A 20,247-nucleotide genomic window follows, 5' to 3' on the forward strand; every position below is an offset into this window, starting at 1 on the left:
AAGTGTTGCAATTAAACTTCATCTTCAAACAGGGAATGATAAATGTCTTGTTTTAGCGGCGCTGATGAGTGAGTTGTTCCTCTGGGGACTTTCTGACACCGCCTGTGCAGGTCGGGCGTCCTGCTCGTTGCCCCACATACAGTAACACAGCACATCCAACAAGCGCGGATGCTCTTTGGAGTGTCTGTCTGCACGTCTGCTGCGTCTGTCTTACCGGCGGACGTGCTTGTAAAGCTGGGCTCTGACTGACGAGGAGGAGGAGGAGGGGGGGCGCTAGAAGGGGCAGGAGGGGGGGCCGGTCGCACACTCCTCCTCGGGGACCGACTCCACCGTTGACAGTAATTTGTAGTACTCATCTTCTCCGTCCAGCACTTTGATTTGACTGCGATGCGAAAGAGGAGAAAGTGACGAGATGCCTCGAAACAGACGTGCGGAGCGGAAACGGTATTTGCAGATGCAGCAATGAGGCAAACAGGCATTGTCCTAAAAGCATCTGATCCGAGCCAGGATGTAATTTATACTACAAATACAAGCCCGAGCTTCTGCAATTAAAATTAGCATGCTGACAAAGCCTTAATATGTAACCTCCTCTCTAATGACGCGGAGCTACTGCTCATAAAAAGCCTGTTATTTTTGGCTCTCCATTTACATTGTAAGAAAACAACTCCATTTCTGGATTCTCCTATTTCACAAAGGGCCTGCTCTGTTTAGAGTTGCTGTAAGTAGGAAAGCAGTTATTTACCCAAGTTTTCTCGGCTTCCTCTTGCTCCCCTGGTAATCCAGAGTTCTCTGAGGAAAGGGCCAAGAGCTCACAGTCAAAAGATGAGCAGAGAGTCATTAATTTTTAATTCAAAGTGATTTTGTGTTGAATGCGAGCAGATGCTGATAATATCAGAAGTCACAGCATAATTTTTTTCTGATCAAAGGGCTCAAGTGAGTCTGATGAAGCATGCATCTTGCTCAGCTTTGATAAACCACATCAATTATTCACCGTGAAGGCAGACATCCTGACATGAAAGCAACAGATAAAGAGCATAAGCACATGTTCAAGACAAGAGGCAGAGAAGCGTGGGGGTGGGGCTCCAGGGTCTGGCACAGGTAGGTTTAATTGTATTATCATGTGGAACCAAAGTCAGACAAAGGCCTTTATCGGCACTTTGAACTCACATTTAGCTGGTTGTAGTACAGGCTGTCTTCAGGGCTGTTGAGCAGCTTGGGCTGCTGGCCCCGCCGGCGAGGAGTCCTCTGCAGCTTCATCGCTGGACCTGCAACAGAGGAAAAAGGAGGGCAGTGATCCAAGCCAGCAGAAAAAAAAAAAACCACACACACAAAAAAACAACAACAACAAGCATAACATGATAACGGCGGTGATGACAACAGCAGCAAACACAATCTGCCCTGGACTCAACCTGCACCAACAGGGGCAGGAAACGCATTAGACATTTTCTTAAACGGGATTATGTAATTCCATCGATGAGCTGACTCAATAGCAGCCCACGATTGCATAAATCCACAGCGTATCTCTGCGCGCAGGTGCCAAGCAGGTGACACCAACACCAACACGCACCTCTGGCCGTTCGAGCATTTTAAAGAGCGAAACCGTGAGAAAAGTCATCAGCGGGCGTAAAAAGGTCAACAGCAGCTCTGACCTGGTGACTAATAATGCATTATGTCAACACGCAACCAAGAGAGGAAATGCATTTTACTAATTATTACACGTGATGGATTCTGATGCAGGAGCTTTACTGGGGCTGCTGTGGGAGGCTCGGTGTTAACGAGCCCGCTAACGAGAGCGCTTGGAAGGCGCCGGAGACAGCTTCCTGGCCTCCGACAGCCAACGTGGATTAGCCACACACAACTCCGCGGGCGTGCGGTTAATTATTTACCAATATAAGAGAGATTAGGGTCAGGTAGCAGCTGCTAATGTTTTGCAGCTGGATTTAGCCAAGCTGTCAGTGTCACTGATGAGGGAGGCGGAAATCCTCCGCGCGGCGGCGTGAGTCAGCGCGACGCTGGTCCAGCCCCGAATGAGACACCAAAGAACAGTTTCAAGTATTTGGAGCGCAAACGCAGTCAAACTCTGCAATAAATGCATGGAGGCTCGTCGATGGTCGGTTAAACAGAGCGAGGAGCGGATGACCACATCCTCTGAGAGCCCATTCTCCCCCCCATCGTCCAGTTTTGGGTACCGAACAATGAATTATTCATCGCTGGGCGGAAAATGAAGTCTTACTGACAACTCACTACAGATAATGAGCTGTGTGATAACGCCTTCATTCAAACGCAAGACAATCGCTGCGTTATTTGACTGCGACACACTCAGGGCCTCGTATCTTCCAGGTTGCAGGAGTGTTTTTAACACTGTTACAAGCAGGCATCTATATTTAATGTCAGATAACGTTTCATCTTCTTTGCCTGTGTTCGGGGTGAGACAGGAGATTTCTTCATCATCTCGTCCGACTGCGGCTCCTCTACCTTGACTAAAGCTGCATTTGCTTTTTCCATCTTAACACTACTTTGTACTCACTTTGAACAGACCTCATCACATCTCAATCCTATACATCAAAGGGCGGGCGCCCCCCCCCAACCCAACCCCACCCCCCGACTCCCATCTTTACTCGGCTTTCTTGATGTGATTCAAACCAGCGCAGGTTTACTAAAGTCCCACTTTGTAAATGCCCAGAAAGTTCCTGTCAGTTCTGAGATATTAGCGAACTTTTACCGTGAATCTTATCCGTCCGTGCCTCTGAGGCGCCAACGCTCCATGAGAATTCTCGCTACCCCCCCGAGTATTTGAGGATATGTGGATCGCATGTAGCTCTAAAAATAACTGGGAATGAAGTTAGGAGCGTCTTTACATCACGTTAACTTAATTCTATATATTACACTGACATAAACTACACAATTTCTTGGTGTTTCGTTGTGTGAAACGTGGCAAAGCTGCTCAATTCATGTGGATAATCAACACCAATAACCATTTTTAAGACAACGTGTGTATGTAGGACATTGTTGAGCTAATGATGCAGAAATCTGTTCTCATAAACAAATGTTTTATTCCCCTGAAATTGCATCAAAGCTCTCAATCACAAGTAATGAATCCTGACGGCCTTGAACGGTGTTTCAAAATGGAATCACAGCGCTGAATAAAGTGCATAACCGGTTTGTGTCTTTTCGACAAACATGTGTTTTGGTAATAAAAACAAAAACAAACAATGCACCTCATCTGCATTAAGTAAATCTATGTTACGGACTGTTTCAGGATGGAGCTTGTACCTAAAACAATAATATGAGTCCTAATATACAAATATTTGTCTTCAATATTCACTGGGTTCTAATCTTTTAATAGCTCCTACATCCTGCCTGATCTACTGCTGCAGAGCCGGAGTCACAAACATGACACGCGGAGGTTCAACATCTCCATTTATCCGTCCTGACCCGCAGCGATCAGAGCGCGCAGCAGATCAGAGGACGGGTCAGGCCTCCCCATCTCTCCGCCTGTTTGGGAAATCGCTGCCATTTGATCCAGGCCAGCCCCAGAGGAATGCTGCTCCCGCCGATAGATTACGGCCAGAGCGGCTCCTGGCTCGGGAGCGCGGCTCGGACCGAGCGCTGGGAGCTGGGGAGGGGTCCGGCGGTGGCTCGCGCCAGGGGTTCCGCTAAATGGTCGCGGCCAACGTCTGCTGTTTCGGGGTGGGGAGGAATAATGGTCGGCTGGGAATACAGAGGGAGCGGGTTCATGCAATATTGATTCCTCCCTATCAAAAGGGAGCCAGGCAGAGTTTGCGCCTCGTGGTGAGAAACTTACATATTGTACATGTTTGCTTCTTGAGATAAAAAGGGCTGGAATTCTTTTTGAGATAGGTGCGTCTTTCATTTTCAAAGAGCAGCAGATGACTCGTATCACATCTCTAAATACCACTTTGAAACCCCTTGAAAATCAGAATGATGCTAAGAAACAACATAAAAGAGCTGCTAAAAGGGATTTTTAGTGGAATAAATTAGACATGTATCGATTTACTTCCCAAATGCAATCACCTGACTTCTCCCAGACCACAGAGAACCGCTCGGGCTTTGTTTATTCAGATGGAGAGTGCGCAGAGGCACCAAAAGGCATGGATTATAAGGAAAAATCATCAGCAGGGCCTTTGATGTCTAAATGAGGCATGTGCAACCCAGGCCCCCGCTCTTTACCTCACAGCCGCTCACACGCGCGCACGGATGCATAAATCCAGACACGTGCATCTGAGCGCGTGCACAAACAAAAAGATATCGTCAGGCTGAAGAGGATTTCCAGAACTTTTCACGGACTCCTGAGATTTATTACCGCTCCGGTCACATTGGACATCATACTTAAATAGCAACTCATGTGCTTTAAATTATAAGACAAACCGGTGAAGTCCCACAGATAATGCTAAAAAAAAAAAAAAGAGTAGTTCCTGCATCTGTTTTCACTAATGCAAGCGGAGGATGTTGTTAATAACAAGCAATTTTTCACACTGAAATCAATCATTTCCCCTTGACAGCAGATTTGGAAGTTAGGAAGAAAGAAACGTTTGCGTGGAGGAAAAAAAAAAGTCTCTGTACTTTGTGAAAGTCAATCATTTGTCAGTGTCACGTGATTTATAAGTGTAACCATGCAGGACGAGAGCAAAGAAAACAGGAAGAAGGGAGAGAAACGACGAAACGGGCCCAAAACACATTAAAAATGCTAAATGGCGACATTAGGATCTTTTATATGGCAGTTAGAAAACAAATTAGCCAGCAACATCAACAAAGTTATAACTTTTGTGTTTTAAAGTGTTTCAAACTACTCAACATCAAATGACTCAATCCACACGTGCAAAATTACAGAGAACTTGGAGCCGTACCATTTCCCACCTTGGTTTTATGTCTGAGGAGATTATTCTGTTGGAATTGTGATGATGAGTAGTTTGGAAGTACATCCTGTTAACTACTCCCACTGACATTAAGAGGATTACGTAGGTGGCGTCAGACAGAGGCAACTCCTTCCGTTGAGTTGAGTCTTTCCTATCCCCTCCAAATCTCCGCTGCCGCTACGTCGAGCCTGTAATTTGCCTAAAACTCAGCGCATCCGGGAGGGCGGGCGGGCGAGCGAGCGTTCGTGTGGAGAACGAGGAGAGGGCGGACGGTTGGTCGGGCGAACGGAGGACGTCTGGGAGGCGAGGGACGGAGTGGGAGTGGGAGTGGGAGTGGGGTGCCGGCTGGCGAGTGTGGCTTTGACCTCGGTGCTGCAGCAGGAGCTATAAAGTGAGAGAGAGCTCCAGAGTCCATTCCCATTGACTGCACCACGTTATGCACTGGTGGGATATAATTAGAGCCAGTGCTTCAGCAGTACCTCCGACGCCCCTCCGCGCGGCCAGGTTGACGCTCTGCCGAGGCACGGAGGTAATTGGCCTCTGTTGTGGCACCACTTTATCGCCGCCTCTCTCATGACATGTATGTTTACCACAACTATAATCTTCAAAAAAGCCTGTTAACATAAGTAGCTCAGCTTTCATAAACCATAAAGTCAGCTCTGACTGATCCCCAGCACCATCCTGTTTACCATGCCGAGGCGCATAAGCAGCGCTCTGATCGTATCGGCCGCTCGCGACCAAAGGCGCTCTCTCTCTCTCTCTCTCTCTCTCGCTCGCTCGCTCTCCATCGCGTCTGCGGTTCGTTTCCAAACAGGCTGAGTTAATATTCGCACTCGGAAGACAGGTGACGAGGGGGGGGGGGGGGGGGGGGCAGCTTACAAGGATGCGCTGTGCACGTCTAACCTTTTCACTGGCAAAAGGGGGGGAATCGAAGGTTGACGCCACAGACATCAGAGGGAGCCTGGAGCGCGGAGTGTTTTAATGCCCGTCAAGAGCAGCAGCGCTGCGGGTATTTGTCCAGAGCGCGGGAATAATCAGCCGCAATAACTTCTGCTTTCCATCATACAGGAGGTAGAAGGACTGGTGTTTTCGCGGGCCTTGTTCAAACCCCGACGTCCATCAAACACGCCGAGGGCTTCCAGGTCACGCCCCGGCGTTTTGGCGCTAATGAGTGCAGGGTGTGCAGTGCGTGCGAGTCTGGAGGGGTGGGCTAATACAATTTCCATGGCTAATTTTCTGCTTTTCCTCCACCGGTGGCCTGAAACACTCCAGGTTGAGGGCCCGGCCCGGGAGAACCGGGCACGATCACCAGGGGCGACAGCAGGATGAGACACAGGAAGGAGCCTGGTCTCCAAACATCTGGCAGGGCAAGGCTTCTGTGACTCGCTCAACCTCAGGATAAAAAAAAAAAAAAAAAAGGGCCCTCAGATCTGCAGGGATCAAAGTGTGCCCTGGGTGCATGAGCCACCGTGGCCTCTCTCAGCGTATTCAAATGGGCTTCGCTGAAAGAAGTCAGAGCCACGAGCAGCCCGCGTAACGTGAAGAGGCCAAAGGAGCCGTGATGAACACCTGGAAATGTGTCTAAAAAATAAAAACAGGCAGTGAAGCCTCAGGCTGCTTCTTCCTCCAGGCCTCTAAGCAGAATATGAGTCAGCACAGACACATTGAAGTCACCTTGACTCAAGGCCTTCGCCTTCCTGCAACAAACGCACCGATAATTCCGATCTTTTATGCTTCTAGTTGCATTATGTCACGTTTGTTTGAGGTCCGTTTCAGTCTATAAAAGCAGCAGCGAAAATGTCGATGTAGTCACATGTTTAAATATTAAGCATTTATTCAAATAAAGTTTCTTCTTCCCTGCAGCTTCAAGGCAGTGACAGACTTTTTGCACAACAAGTCTCCACTGTCTGACATTGGGTTGGACGGTTTTTACTGGTCGTGACTGAGCGGCCACGCAAGAAAAAACCAAAACATCTTTTTACTTTTCCTGTCAAAACTGGAGATGCTTTTTAAGACTATATTTTAGAAGCACTGCTAAGTGTCACATAGCGCGGTTCAAGCCTTATGTTTTAATAATGAGCTAAATATAAATACGGTGAACATCCAATAAAGCACTTTACACTCGGTTTATGCGGCTGAATTCAGAAAAGCAAAGGAACAAGAACAACAATACGCAGCAGCTGTTATTTCTGTTAACCTGCGTTTCCAACACTTATCCAGGATGCAGCAGTATCTTACTATCATAGATGCTTCTCTCCATAATGACACCGCCGCTATGATGGATTCATCAAACACTGCCTCCCTTCAGCTGCCGTGACGCCTGGGAGCGGGGGGTCACCTGTATGCGGCATTAGCGAATTAGCCGCTATCTAACCCAGACCTGCTGCGGCGTGCTGACACTAATCCCGGGCTCGCTGGAGAGCGCTGTCTGTGTTACATTATCATGTCTAATCCCCGTAATCTCCCGGCCGCGCTGCTAAACGATATCCCACCTCCGTCTCTTACCTCGCAGCCCTTTAATAACATTAATGAAGGGCCGGGCCCCCATTACCCGGGCTGCCCGAGCCGTGGGCTGGGTGACGGCCGTAATCGGAGGCCCCCTGCGCAGCCACCCATTCAGCCTCCCAGGCAGCGGGAATTAATGTAATTCATCGCCCGGGGCAAAAAGCAAAGCAAACATATGTTCAGCAAATCAGGGTTTGTGTGTTTTCTTGTCACTGTTACTGTGCAGGTCTATTAGAGCCACTGATGAGATCCTTAGCGCAGGGAGAATGAAAGCTTTGAAGTGCTCGAGCCACTTTGAAAGCCCCCCCCCCCCCCCGCCCCTCCGCTTGTCATGAGATGTTTACGACGAGCTGACCCGGGTTATTAAAATACCGAAGGAAATGATGGCCCATAATGCCCCTCTCTCTCTGGCATCAGCGGAGAACGGCAGCAGGAGGATTGGCTGGGATGAAAGGTTGAAAGGGGTCCCGTATTAAAAATGGCACTTTATCCATTAAAGCGGGATTTCTGCTGTCTCTTTGTGTAATTACCTGCACCCGCCGGCTCTGCAAACGGGCTTACCTTGTTTACACTGCGCGTCTCGCAGTCTGGCTGTCTCCCTGCAAGGCTTCGCTCCACTGTCTCCCGCTCTGCCTTTGTCTCTCCTGACGTCTCTGGCTTGTCTGTCTCGGCTGTCGGGGCCAACCTTGAAAGGAGGAGGCGAAAACACACCCAGAAGAGCGATGTCAATGAAAGCGCTGGATAAATAGGCGCGAGTTGAAGCAAGCCCCGTAATGTGTTTTTTCAATTTAGCCATGTAGATGCTGTGTTCATTTATTTACAATTTGGCACCCATATAACTGAAACCCATTAATGTGCTTTGCAATGTTAATCAAATGCTAATGCAATTGCATATTCCCCTTTTACTACCCTGCCTCCTAGCAAACAGCACCACACTGACTTAATTGTGAGGCTAAAAAACAGTGCATAAAGACCTCCTCTCATATTTAATTTTATCTTTGAATAAAAGACCTATAGGAAAGTATTAATCTGCTTAACATTTCTAAGTACATCCTCCAAAGGATTTTGCTTTTTTAATCTTACATATGCTCAGCAGAGTTACTGGCAAAAACTGTACATTTTCCTCATTTCATCCTTTCAACATCAAATGGTGAGCAGCAAAAATTGGATCAGACTTCAAAGACTGTGATGTGCTCCAAGTCACGGAGTGGCTCTTCTATTTCACATATTGAATCCGAGCAGGATATCAAAGTGCTACCAAAGAACCTCAGGTCTTTACTAAAAAAGGGGTCTAACATCTGTAGAAAGAGGAGCGCAAAGACAAATCACCTCGGGGAAGAGCGAGCATTTATTCTCAGCCGTGAATTTCCAGCCTTTTGATTCTCTCGCTCGTGTACCACCCTGTCTTCTCCGCTGAGACGGAGGTTGGAGCAAGAGAACTCTTTTGTCTCAGGGACTCAAAAAAAAAATTTCTCAAAGAATAATCTGGGTTAAAGCTGCTTTATGGAGCGGCGGCGTTTTTACATACGCGGCTAAAGCCCGGCATGAGAAAGCGCTCATTGATATTCTGTTACTCACGTTTCCTGTGCGCGTGTGATCTATATGTGACTCTTTGCTCTCTGGGCTGTTAAGTCTGTGAAAGCAAGAAGCATTTGTCAGTAAAATATTACAAAGTATAATAGTTATATAATAACTGTGTCGTTACAACATTGTTTAAACTGTAAGCGTTTGTCATAGAAAGAAACGAGACAGAGAGATGTTTGTGTGAAAGCTTATTGTGTCATTATTAAAAAAAAAAAAAAAAAAACACCAAAGAGGCAACATCTGCAGACACCAAGCTGCATGCCAGCTGCAGTCATGCTTCGCGAGGAGAAAAACAAAATCTCATCCAGCTCGGAGGTGGTGATGCAACTGGAGGCTCCTGGATGCGAGCGCAGGAGCGATGCGTGGCAGAGAGGAGGGATATCAAAAGGGAAAAGAACAGCATGTAGGTGAGAACACAGATCTTAGAGGAGGAAAATGGGCCAGATCATGTCAAAATAAATCTATATGGATAGATTCCAACACTGATTAAACAGAATTGTTAAGTGGAGGTTTGAAGTTTTTCTCACCAAGGAATATGATTGTAAACATGGAGAGAAAAATCCCTGATGAGTCTCCGCTCAGTTTGAGTATACAACCAGCATAACATTTTCTGATGTGTAGATCTGGAATTTTGGGGAGTTTGGAGCGAGGGGAGAGACTCGACGGCGTTGACCCAAAGTCACCGAGCGACTCTGCGGAGCGGCTGAACTAACAGGCGTGAGCTGTGGTGCAGGAGAGACCTGTTCAGGCAGCTCCATCTGCCACCGGCACCGCGTGCGCTGCTCTCCTGCTCGGCGCACACTTCCCTAATGAGCGGCCTTGCCCGTGTGCTGCACGCACACATCTGGAGGCCAGCGCGGGCGCCCGGCGCCGTTTGCGGTCGGACAAGCGCTCGATCGCTGGCGGGAAGATATTTACTGCGCTCAGAAATTCGAAAGAGGCGGCGTGAAGGGAGGAGCTCCCTCCCCCTGCTTGAAACAACAATACATTAAAAGGCGGAAAAAAAAAGGGGAGCTCGTCTGTGTGAAAGATGACTGACAAGCGTGTGGGACTTCTTGCTGGCGACTGCAACTTGCGGGCTGATCTGAAGCTGCAGGAAAGGGAAGGAGACGTCGAGGCTCACCCCTTGTGCTCCGCGGTGGTCCCTCCTCCAGCCTCCGGGTGACGTCCGGGGCCCTGGGGGCCACGGTCCCTACGCACCCGATGGCCCCTGTAAGCTGCACAGGATACACAGGATTGCTCAAAGATAGCCTCCGCTTACATCCAATAATTGCACTTGGAAATTTTTAAAATCACACACACTTTTGAATGTGTGTGTGTGTGTAGCGGTAAGAAAACTGACCGACCCCCGTCAACAGGCTTTGTGTTTTTCTTGTAAAATGACGTGCACGGGGAAGGAGAGCTCAAGTACAACGTTGAGCCGCGGTTCTGCTTTGCATGGTCTAATCTGATCGACGGTGAGCACGTCCCCTAGGCCCCGCCGAGATCTGAGGAGCCACCAGGCTCATGCATTTGAAAGGCATCTGTTTATTTTCAGAATGCAAATGCGGCCCACCTCAAAGGCTATAAGCTGCGGAGAACACACAATGCGAATGTGCTGGAGTGCTCCGCCGGGGGGCTGAGGCCCACTCATGTCAGGTTCAGAGCCCCCCGCCCCCCCCCCATCAAACCCCGGTGACCACACACAAACAGAGGACGACACACGGACGCCGTCCTCGCGCTCAGACCACCACGTTTACCCGTCCTGCACCGCCGCAATGGGCCACGTTTACACAAGGTGTGCAGGCGACTGATGCTCCCGGTGCCAGATGAGGGCGGCCCTCGGGAGGGTCCGATGGGGGGGGGGGGGGGGGGGGGGGGGGGGGGGGCAATGCCAAGTCTCCTCCCCGTTCCCCTCCTCTCCCCTGCCCCTTTTGGCACCCTCCCCGGCTTCCAGTGTGAGGCTCCGAGGAGGGTGGGGGAGGGGGGTGGGGGACCCGGGAAGGTTAATGTGCCCACTTTGATCTTCGTCAAGGCACACTGAGTAAGAATTAATTTACATTTCAGATGAAAAGGTTGACAGAATAAAAAGGCATCTTGTTTCTGGTATGTGAGAGCTGTGTAATAGGCCAGGAATTCGAGAGAGGAAGTCGTGAGGAAACAGAAGGGATAAGCCCCTCTCTTGCCTTTACTGGGAAAGAGATGAAAGGGAAAAAGGGATCTCAGTATGCACTGTTCTTCTGAAACATGGGGACCAAATGCTGCCCAAACTTTCAAAAGCTTTTCCCTATGCATTATTAATTAATTATTACTGTTTCGTTGGCCACTCGTTGAGATCAAAAAGGTGTTTCACAAAGACGGCGCTTCGCCGGCCTTTATCCCTTTCGGGGGGGAAAGCGATGGAGTGGCTTGAATTTCTGCACTTATACAGCAGAGGGAAATACACAAGTCGCGTTACTTGACTGGATGCGGATGGCGGCCTCCTCGCGCTCCCTCTTCACTTGCTTCAGGTTCTGGCGAGCGACGTGGCCCCTCCAGGCTGGAACGAGAGGCAGAGGACAATTCGCCTGAGTGTGTGTGTGTGTGTGTGTGTGTGTGTGTGTGTGTGTGTGTGTGTGTGTGTGTGGGTGCTGCACATGCTGACCCACCTCTGTGAAACAAAATAGACGGCGCACACTACACAAGATCCCACTTCAAACCGCTGCTAAACCCGGTGGCAGGGGGACGGATCCCTTTGAACTCTCTGAGGTCTCATTGTTTGCTCTGAAGCGTTGCTCTTAACCCTCACGGGTCGAGCCGTGGTTATCAAACTCATCTTTTTAAAGAAGACCTGCTGCATAATAGTCTGGAGGTCGTTAAAAAAAAAAAATCGCCGGGGAGATTCACACCGATTTCGCACCGGAACCTGTGCCTCATTCTGGCGGGTCCATTCGGGCCGTCGTACCTGACTGGATGATGACGGCGCCGCGGTTCCTCTTCTGCCTCTCCCGGCGGTAGCGCCGGGCGCCGAGCCAGCCTTTGGTGTACGCCTGCATCACCACCACCCGCGCGATCACCTCCCTCAGCAGCAGGTTCAGCTGCTCCACGTGGTAGTACTTGAGGAAAACCTGCGGGAGCGTCAGAGGCCAGGCGGTTTGCACGCGCGACACTTTCACACCATCACGTCTCCAGCGTCAACTTAAGCCTTTGCCTTTGTCCTGCCCAGCACCCAGTCCTCCAACTGGGCTCGCTCCAGTATGGCGGCGGCGTTCTCTCTGATGGCCTGCGGCATCTGGTGAGCCCGAAACGCCAGGCAGTAGTATCTGTAGACAGAGAGATTGAGTGAATTCATGTATGTTATTACTAAGATGATGTTTTTAGATTAAAGGAACTTAAACTAGTGTGGATTAGATTCACAAACGCATTAAGGCCCCTCCTCCTTGGTACTGACTAAACAGTAGGAACCCAATCCTGCTCAAGTTTACTGCCTGGTTTGCGAAGGCAAAGGAGGCCGAGTGAGACGCGGGTCTTCAACAGAGGCCCATTGTTGAAGCCCTATTGAACGGCCCGTCGTCTCGTGTTTCAGCGGGCGCAGAAGAAGCGCGGCTCCGTCGGCGAGCGCACGCTGTCTGGGCCGGAGCTCTGATCCGCCCGCTGCAGTTTACAAAACACGGGCGCGGGACAAAGTGGCGCTGGCTGTTTGCTCAGGGACATCAAGGCTCCAAAGAAAAACAGCGCTCGTTCAACTCTCGGGCTCTGGTCAGAGAGAAGAAGAACAAGAAGAAAACCGTCTTTGAACTCCTCTCCCCGCCTCAGTCTACAGCCTTTCATTTTAATTCCTGTTGATACCTGTTATTTCTTTGATGGTAAATACAAAGAACTGCTTGGCAACATCAGACAAGCCTTTGATATGAGAGCACAAATTTAAATCGGTTTTCACTAAAGGTGCAGTTTAGCTGTTCGAGTCTGTTTGTACGACTTCTGCCAGGCTCAGGGAGGATGATATGGATTCAGCGCCAAGGTTAAGATGCGGTCTGAAGTGCTAATACTCCCTCGCATTCACACGCGTGTTGACGGGGGAAAACATCGGATCACGTGACCGACGGCACGTCAGTCAAGCAGCGCGTCGGAGGAAAGCCCATTTCTCCCGCGTTTCCCTTCAAGCGGAGGGCGTCTGCAGACGGATTCTTGCCTCCTACGCGCCGCGAGTCCAAGTTGATTAAATTTTGCATCATCTTGAGGTTCGCGCATTGGAGGTGGCTGGTTCTCCTGCATTTTCCCACAGACTCGTGCGCGTGCGTCTATGTGGCGTTGCACATGCGAACAGGTCTGTGGGGCACTTCCATCAGAGCCCGTCCCCCATTTTTAACGAAGGAAAACAACACCCTTACATAAAGTGCCCCTAATGATGGAATCTTTTTAAAAGTGTGTTTTAATGCGCACCGATGGGACAAGGAGACTACATCTGAGCTTTTTCAGGTCACCAAGTTAAAGAACAAATTCTTTATGAATAGTAAAAGCAAGTCCATTAAAATGCATCCCTTATAATCACAGCTCCTCCATGTTTGCATTTTATCCATATTTCCCAGACTGAAATATTCGCCCAGTTAAAAGAAGAGTCTTCACTATCACTAATGACTGCTAATTAGTCAGCCTCCTGCTCTGCTCAACTTGTACCCGTCTAATTAAACAACCCGTGTTGTTGTGTGATGCCGAGTGCGGCTCCCGTGTTCGACACCGTCCCCGGGGTTGCGTCGGCGCTCCCGCTACCTGTTGACGAACTCCTCGAACGGGATGCGGTGGGAGAAGCCCTGGCGCCGGATGCTGACGGTCTCCAGGATGCCCGTGTAGCGCAGCTGCACCGTCACGCGCTCCTCGCAGAAGCGCAGCGCCTGCCGGTCGTCGTTGGGCTTGATGCAGCGCACGAAGTGCGGCTGGCCCACCACCATCTTGGAGAGCAGGTCCATGAGGGAGAACTGCAGCGACGGTGGTCAGAAGATTTGTTTTATCACATGAATGATCAAAGTCAGGTGTCTGCATTTAGATACAGATACAGATGTGTTGAGAGGGAACAGGAGACGTGGCCAGAATAGATTTGGTCCTATTGCAAATGTTAACTGAAAGGAACAGAGTTGTGAGTTTGGGGACCTTTTAGGAACCATCTGCTCGTTTAGATTAAAGAGCAACAGCATTCACAGAATAAAAATAGTAATTTTTATAATAGTAAAAGCCCTCGACCGACTCAGACAGAGCAATCGCCTGCACTTCCTGCGCTGCTTTTATTTTGAAACATCTGGCGAGGAAGTGCGACGTCCAGCTAATCAAAATGATATTCTCACAGAGAACTCACTGTGGTGAAAATGAGGTTTATGTACTGAAGAAATTATTGATGGAAAAATATAAATTATGCTGATTTTGCTGTGCATGAATGAAATTTCAAACAATTTCCAGAAGGAAATATTGATGTGGGGTCAAAAGGATTTTTGTCACATGCCACTGTGGTTTTCACTGGAGCTGCGTCTGCACCGCTGGCGTCAGGTGATAAAGCAGCTCAGACTTGGAAATCAAACCGAATTTGAAAGTGATCTGGTCGTGACGGCTGACTGGACGTATAAAGACATCACTTCCAGTCACCGGAGGCTGTCGTCAGAAGCCGCTTCAAAACATCCCCCATAACACTGAGGGACGCTGGCGGCTGACGACTGCTTTAACCACGACTTATTACTGGAATCTGCTGCTTGTTGTGTGGAACAAAAGGCGAAAGCACCTACGCGGAAATAGGAGGCCACAGTCTGTCTCCTCATGTTGGTGGTCTCGTCGGGGTGACGCATCATCTCCATGGTGTCCACCTGCACACAGACGTCCCCAGTAAACACGCTGAACTGGGAACCAGAGCCCTGAAAGAGCAGCGGGGTTATTTGCAGGCCGCCGTCCTCGGTGGCTCTGCACACACAAAGGCATCATTACAGCAGGTTCCCCTGCTGGAAACGGGCCAGGCGGGAACACACAGCTGCGCTAACTGTGCCGTCTGTATGACACTGGCCCATAAACAATTAAAGCTAACAATCTAGAGAAGCATCCCGCGCCGCTGTGGGGCATGGGACGATTGCAGGGCATTCTGGGTAATGAGACCGGCCGTCGCTAAGCAGACAGTCATCCCGGCGACGCCGGATTAACGAGGACACAATACGAGCTTCCTAATGGCCTCCGCAGTTCATGGCTTCATCAAAATTAATGATGCAATAGATATTTTATGGTAAGTCTACGTAGCAAAGTGCATATCTTAATACTTCATTGAGACAGAAAGGTGCGGCGGAGGTTCCACAAGTTACACGAGCAGAGGAAACGGAGGCTTTTGACACTTTTCTGTTCTGAAAGCAGATCATACGCGAATACAAGCGGTTCTCCGGGACCCACTTTGACTCTTCTAACAACTGTCACACTCCTTTAATCTGCTTGTACTGGTAACTTCTCGGAAGTGTCACTTTTTTTTGGTCAACTTTTTCATCAGCTCTGATTGAGAACAAGACGCCATACAAAATACATCAGTCGCACGGAGCTGTCATTATGAAGCCCTTTCTTGTTCTACCGCTTATGTGCCCAGAGGTAGTTCAACAGAGTTCATCCGTTTGCACATTATGACCAATGAAAGCTCAAATAAAACGACTTTAGTAGAAAACAGCTGAAAAAACTGACTATTTTCAGCAGAGTTCTTACCTTCAATAGGTATTTGGGAGACTTTGAGTACAGCACATGTCAGCGAATATGGAAGTAAAGGAAGAGACAAGTGGACAGACAGGAAATAAAAAGGCTTCACCTTCAAGGAGAGTTATTAGTGATATGAAAACTATTATGTGAAGGGAAAAACAATGTGAACCGACAGTGAACTGATAAGGGCTGTGTGACAAATGAAGAACCTCAGTAAGATGATTAATAGACAATATCATGTACAAATGTTTTGAATCTTCTCCTTTGACAGTTACATAAAGAAGGACGGTGGAGCAATTTGCTAATAAAACTCCCGCAGCCTTTTATTGAAGTGTGGAGAATCTGCAATAATAAACCTTGTATTTTACACAAGCAACAAGAACAACAACAGTTAGTGAGTCTGGTAAAGTATGTTTATGTCAAATGCCAGATGGTGATGCTGCATCACCGCGAGCAAGACAGCAAACATAACAGGGCAGTCAATTAATGCGGTCATGCTTCACGGGGCGGCTCTTTACTGGGCTTCTTACGACGCCCGTGCCTTTGAGCAACACATAAAAAGACAATATGCTCTCGCGGGCGGCGATTGGACCTCACCTTGCTGCGTCCGGAACTGAGCTGCGGCGGCAGAGACCTGGAGGCCGCCGTGATCCTGGCCCTGGACGTCGCCAGGTTCCCTGTTGGAAAACGGTGACAGGTGAGACATTTACACACGTGAACTATACCGGGAGCAATGTTTACAGTGAAAAAGCTAAGTGTGAGCCCAATCCCACGGAGCCGGGAGCGCAGCTGCACGCACAGCGGTCCAAAAGCCCCACACACGGCGGAGAGGATGTGAACATAGCATATGCAAGACAGTCTGAACATTTCAAAGTTTCTGCACAAGATGTCCAAATGTTTTCTCTGGCTATATCTTCAGAGGCTAAACTGTGATTAATAGCAGTGAAAGAAGCCTTTGAAGCAGGATTGGTGACATCAAAGTCCTAATCCATGGGTGGCAGGATTTTTATAATGAGTGGGAAGTATCTTAACACATTTCAAAGGGTTTACTCCATGAATAAACAATAGCTGCACAGATGTGCCACACACACCTTTAGAAAAATACGTCTGCAGACACAGGAGGCAGCCGTACCCGAGCAGCCGCGCGCCGCAGCGAGGAAAACCTTTGTAAGTTTTTTTTAAGATAAAGCAAAGTGACAGGCCAACAATTGTTCTAGATTTTCTACCGCACACAGACCAACTTCTGAAATGCAAATACGTCGCCGGGCCGCTGCTCCTGCGGCTTCGATCCTCGCGTCGGTCGTTAAAGGGACGAGGGTGCGACAGCGAGTCGAGCGCGTGCGTCACGAGGCGTCAATCACACGCAGCGGAGGCCACGATCAATGTAGAATGGATTAATTAACAACCTGGCCAGTTTTAACTTTGGCCCCAATATGATGCCCTGTGTCTAAAGGTTTTTTCCCCATGGAGCCAATGCAACGTGGGATAAACAGCTCACATACACATGCACGTGCTGCTGCCTCATGCAAAAAACCCCAAAACACACGACGCGGGAACACTTCAAAAGCGCCTTTTAAGCGAGTACTGACGTTGCCTTTAGCATTTGACAGCTACGCGCTAATTACTGTGTTTATTTATTAATCGAGTCATTTATTTAGTTGTGAACACATTTTGCATTTGACGAGCGCATTTGTAGCGACTCCGTCACGTTAAAACGCTGCGTTTGTTGATAATGCGTTTGGAAAAGTAGCGTCAGGTTCAGAGATGGAATCTAAAAAATAATAATCATAATAATAATAAAGTGGCACAGGGTGAAATGCAACAACATAGAAATGTGAGCAGTTCATTTCTGGTTATAAACACGTTTGTGAGAGGATCTGGTGTTCGGGGTAGATTTCACAACCTCAAACGGCCCTTCGGCGCAATCTGCACAAAAAAAAAAAGGAGAAATCTTGAGAACAGGAGCCGTTAAACTGTGTCGGGTACATTAGGAGCGCGCAGCCATGGAGGGCCCCGCTCCAATTAGCCCAGAGTAAAGCTGGATGGATTAATTGGAGTGGGTCTTGTGCAAATGAAGTGCGCTCTCTCCTCTCCCCATTAGTGCTGCTGGGCCAGATCATCTGAGCACATTTGTCATGATGAATTAGAGGCTGCGGGTGGAACGAGCTCGTGGAGTGTCACTGCGCTTTCACGCCTCTCACTTCCGTGACACCATCAAGGGGAGATGAAGGGGCTGCGCCGCGACGAGAGCGGCTATGACAGTTGTACCTAAGCCTCGCAAACGGACACTCGCCGCTTTCTTCGCGTATTAATATTCTTCTATATTAATTCATTCTTCTGGCGGCTTTCGTCCGCCCCTCCTGACTACAGTAGATGATTAGAGCACGGGTTAATAGTCGCCATCCTCAAAGATTTACGCCCCCTGAGACGTGAAACCGGGGGAACACCTGTGATGTCCAGCCTGAAAGCGGAGCGTCTAATTTAAAGGGAGAGGGAACTCGTCTAATGATGTGGATAATTATTATTCAAACACGGACACGGGCGAGAAAGAGAAACATTTGTTCTTTGACAGTGGATTCGGTTGGAGAAGAAAGCTGGACCTCGTGGCGGACTTGTTTTTTTTTTTTTGTCGTCAGTGCTCTGTAAAACGAGAGCTGTAATGTAAAAGGTTAATAATTAAGCGAGGACAGCAGGTGAGGAGCGCGTTTCGCATCAGGTCACGCGCTCGTGAGAAACAGGCGGTGGAGGAAGAGGAGGAGGAAGAAGAGGAGGAGGAGGAGGAGGAGTAGGAGGTCCTGCTGGTCGTTTCTGCTTCACGCGCGTTGCTCTTGGCGTGGACCTCCAGGACAAACACATAGAAGCATGGTGGCGCGTGAGGGGGTGAGGGTGAAGGGTGGGGGGGGTGGGGGGGTGGGGGGGGGGGGGGGGGGGGGGTGGGGTGGGGGTTGTGGGGGGGGGGTTTTTTTTTTTTTTTTTTTTTTTTTTTTTTTTTTTTTTTTTTTTTTTTTGGGGGGGGGGGGGGGGGGGTTCGCTTCCTTGGCATCTGTGCATTCACTTTGAAAATTAAGCCCAGCGAGAATCCTCCAGGAAGAAAAAAAAAGCCCAAGGTGGCAGTTGTATCGGGCTTCTATTGACAAGAACAGTCAATGTGCCCGGGATTAAAAAGCAATCCCGCGTTCAATATGACACCTCCCTACACGCCTTTATGAGTGCCAGTGTGCGCCTTGTACTTCAGAAGCCGCGGCTCGAGCTGTCGACACAGGGGACAATCAAAGTGGTGGAGGAGGGAGCGGGCGCTGGAGCTGAGCTGAGCTGAGCGAGCGGCGGCTTGCCGGGCGTCTCAGACGCGCGCGCTCTCCCGCTCCGCTTTTTTGAAAACATGTGATCCAGAAACTCAAGTCAGCAACCAAGCAAATGAGATTAAAGCAGCCGTAACCCCACGCAACCCTCCCCACCCTCCATAACCACCGCCGTTTACGCCTAGAGATGGCTCCGGGGGCTGTTGATTTAAATGCCATCCACTACTGTCAGAGCAGATCAATCAGAAAAAGCATGGTGTAATTGGCTTTTAGTGACACAACACAGTGTTGCATTTATCAAAGGATGTTGCACCATGTGACTTAGACGAGGCAGCTATTTGCTACTGCCTAAAAAATCCCACTGCTGACTCAAAACATTCCCCAATACCGCGATTAGGAGAGAAACTGAAGAGGCGCATTAGCCGGTCTCCCAGTGTGTGTGTGTGTGTGTGTGTGTGTGTGTGTGTGTGTGTGTGTGTGTGTGTGTGTGTGTGTGTGTGTCTGCCCACTGAGATGAGAGCGGCGTCTTCTGGGACAGAACAAAGAGCCAAATGTGTCAAACTACACAGGAGAGGCCTGTCATTTCCACACAGGAGGACGTCCTGATGCTGCGGCTGCAGGAACGTACACTTTCCCAGTTTGCATGAACTCAACTCGAACCTATAACCTCAAACGTTTGCCTCCCATATTCTAATATGGACTGAAGCAGACGTACAATAAACCTGGTTCAGTCACCAATAGTGTCTCTACTTAACGAGACAGATTAAAGTCATGCTTGTCTGCTTCTTGGTGGCTTTAAGAAGGCTTTTCAAAGCCCTGACGAACCATCATAAAAACAGCATAAATGCATTTTTTCCCCCAAAAAAAAGTCATTTTCTTGTTCTCCCGAAAAAAAAGTGAGGAAGTAACTCGCCTCCTTCGCCTCCAAAGATACAGCCTAAATAAATATACATCTGCATCTACAGATCTTGGCATGAATATTTTAAATGCTCAGCTGACTTGCTTAGTAATAATTTAAAATGACAACAAATTACAGCAGGCAGATCTTGCGCAAACTGGTGATTTTTTTTTTCTCACATGTGACACACTTTATAAAGTGGCCAAAACAGAGGCTATCCAAAAAAACAACAAAAAAAACACAGAGGGAGGTGGGGAAGCGCGTGGCCCCGTTCTGACTGCTTTAACAAAGGCCCGGCCCCAGGCGCCGTGTGCGGGTGCAGATGTGCGGCGGGGCCAGGCCCCCGGAGGCCACCCTCACGGACCCTGGCCGCCCCGGCTGAGCCCGGCCAATTCAAACACCCTGATTCCCCCCCCCC

General features: G+C 49.0%; 1 protein-coding gene across 4 annotated transcripts in view; it reads right to left on the reverse strand.

Moving 5' to 3' along the window:
* The window catches only part of myo3b (myosin IIIB), a 50,250-nt gene that overhangs the window by 13,043 nt on the left and 16,960 nt on the right, over positions 1 to 20,247 (reverse strand). For 3 of the 4 annotated variants that reach the window (XM_055504822.1, XM_055504823.1, XM_041068869.2), the window contains 13 exons: positions 16,230 to 16,309; positions 15,642 to 15,662; positions 14,696 to 14,773; positions 13,695 to 13,900; positions 12,136 to 12,247; positions 11,890 to 12,052; positions 11,404 to 11,484; positions 10,090 to 10,183; positions 8,961 to 9,015; positions 7,944 to 8,067; positions 1,168 to 1,265; positions 743 to 789; positions 215 to 382 (listed from right to left, as the gene is read on the reverse strand). In XM_055504822.1, coding sequence (XP_055360797.1) covers positions 274 to 382; positions 743 to 789; positions 1,168 to 1,265; positions 7,944 to 8,067; positions 8,961 to 9,015; positions 10,090 to 10,183; positions 11,404 to 11,484; positions 11,890 to 12,052; positions 12,136 to 12,247; positions 13,695 to 13,900; positions 14,696 to 14,773; positions 15,642 to 15,662; positions 16,230 to 16,309 — 1,268 coding nt within the window. In that variant the 3' untranslated portion in view covers positions 215 to 273. The remainder of the gene's footprint in view (positions 1 to 214; positions 383 to 742; positions 790 to 1,167; positions 1,266 to 7,943; positions 8,068 to 8,960; positions 9,016 to 10,089; positions 10,184 to 11,403; positions 11,485 to 11,889; positions 12,053 to 12,135; positions 12,248 to 13,694; positions 13,901 to 14,695; positions 14,774 to 15,641; positions 15,663 to 16,229; positions 16,310 to 20,247) is intronic. The other variant, XM_055504824.1, reaches the window with a different exon arrangement.

Source organism: Betta splendens, chromosome 21 (assembly GCF_900634795.4).
Source record: "Betta splendens chromosome 21, fBetSpl5.4, whole genome shotgun sequence".
Lineage (NCBI taxonomy): Eukaryota > Metazoa > Chordata > Actinopteri > Anabantiformes > Osphronemidae > Betta > Betta splendens.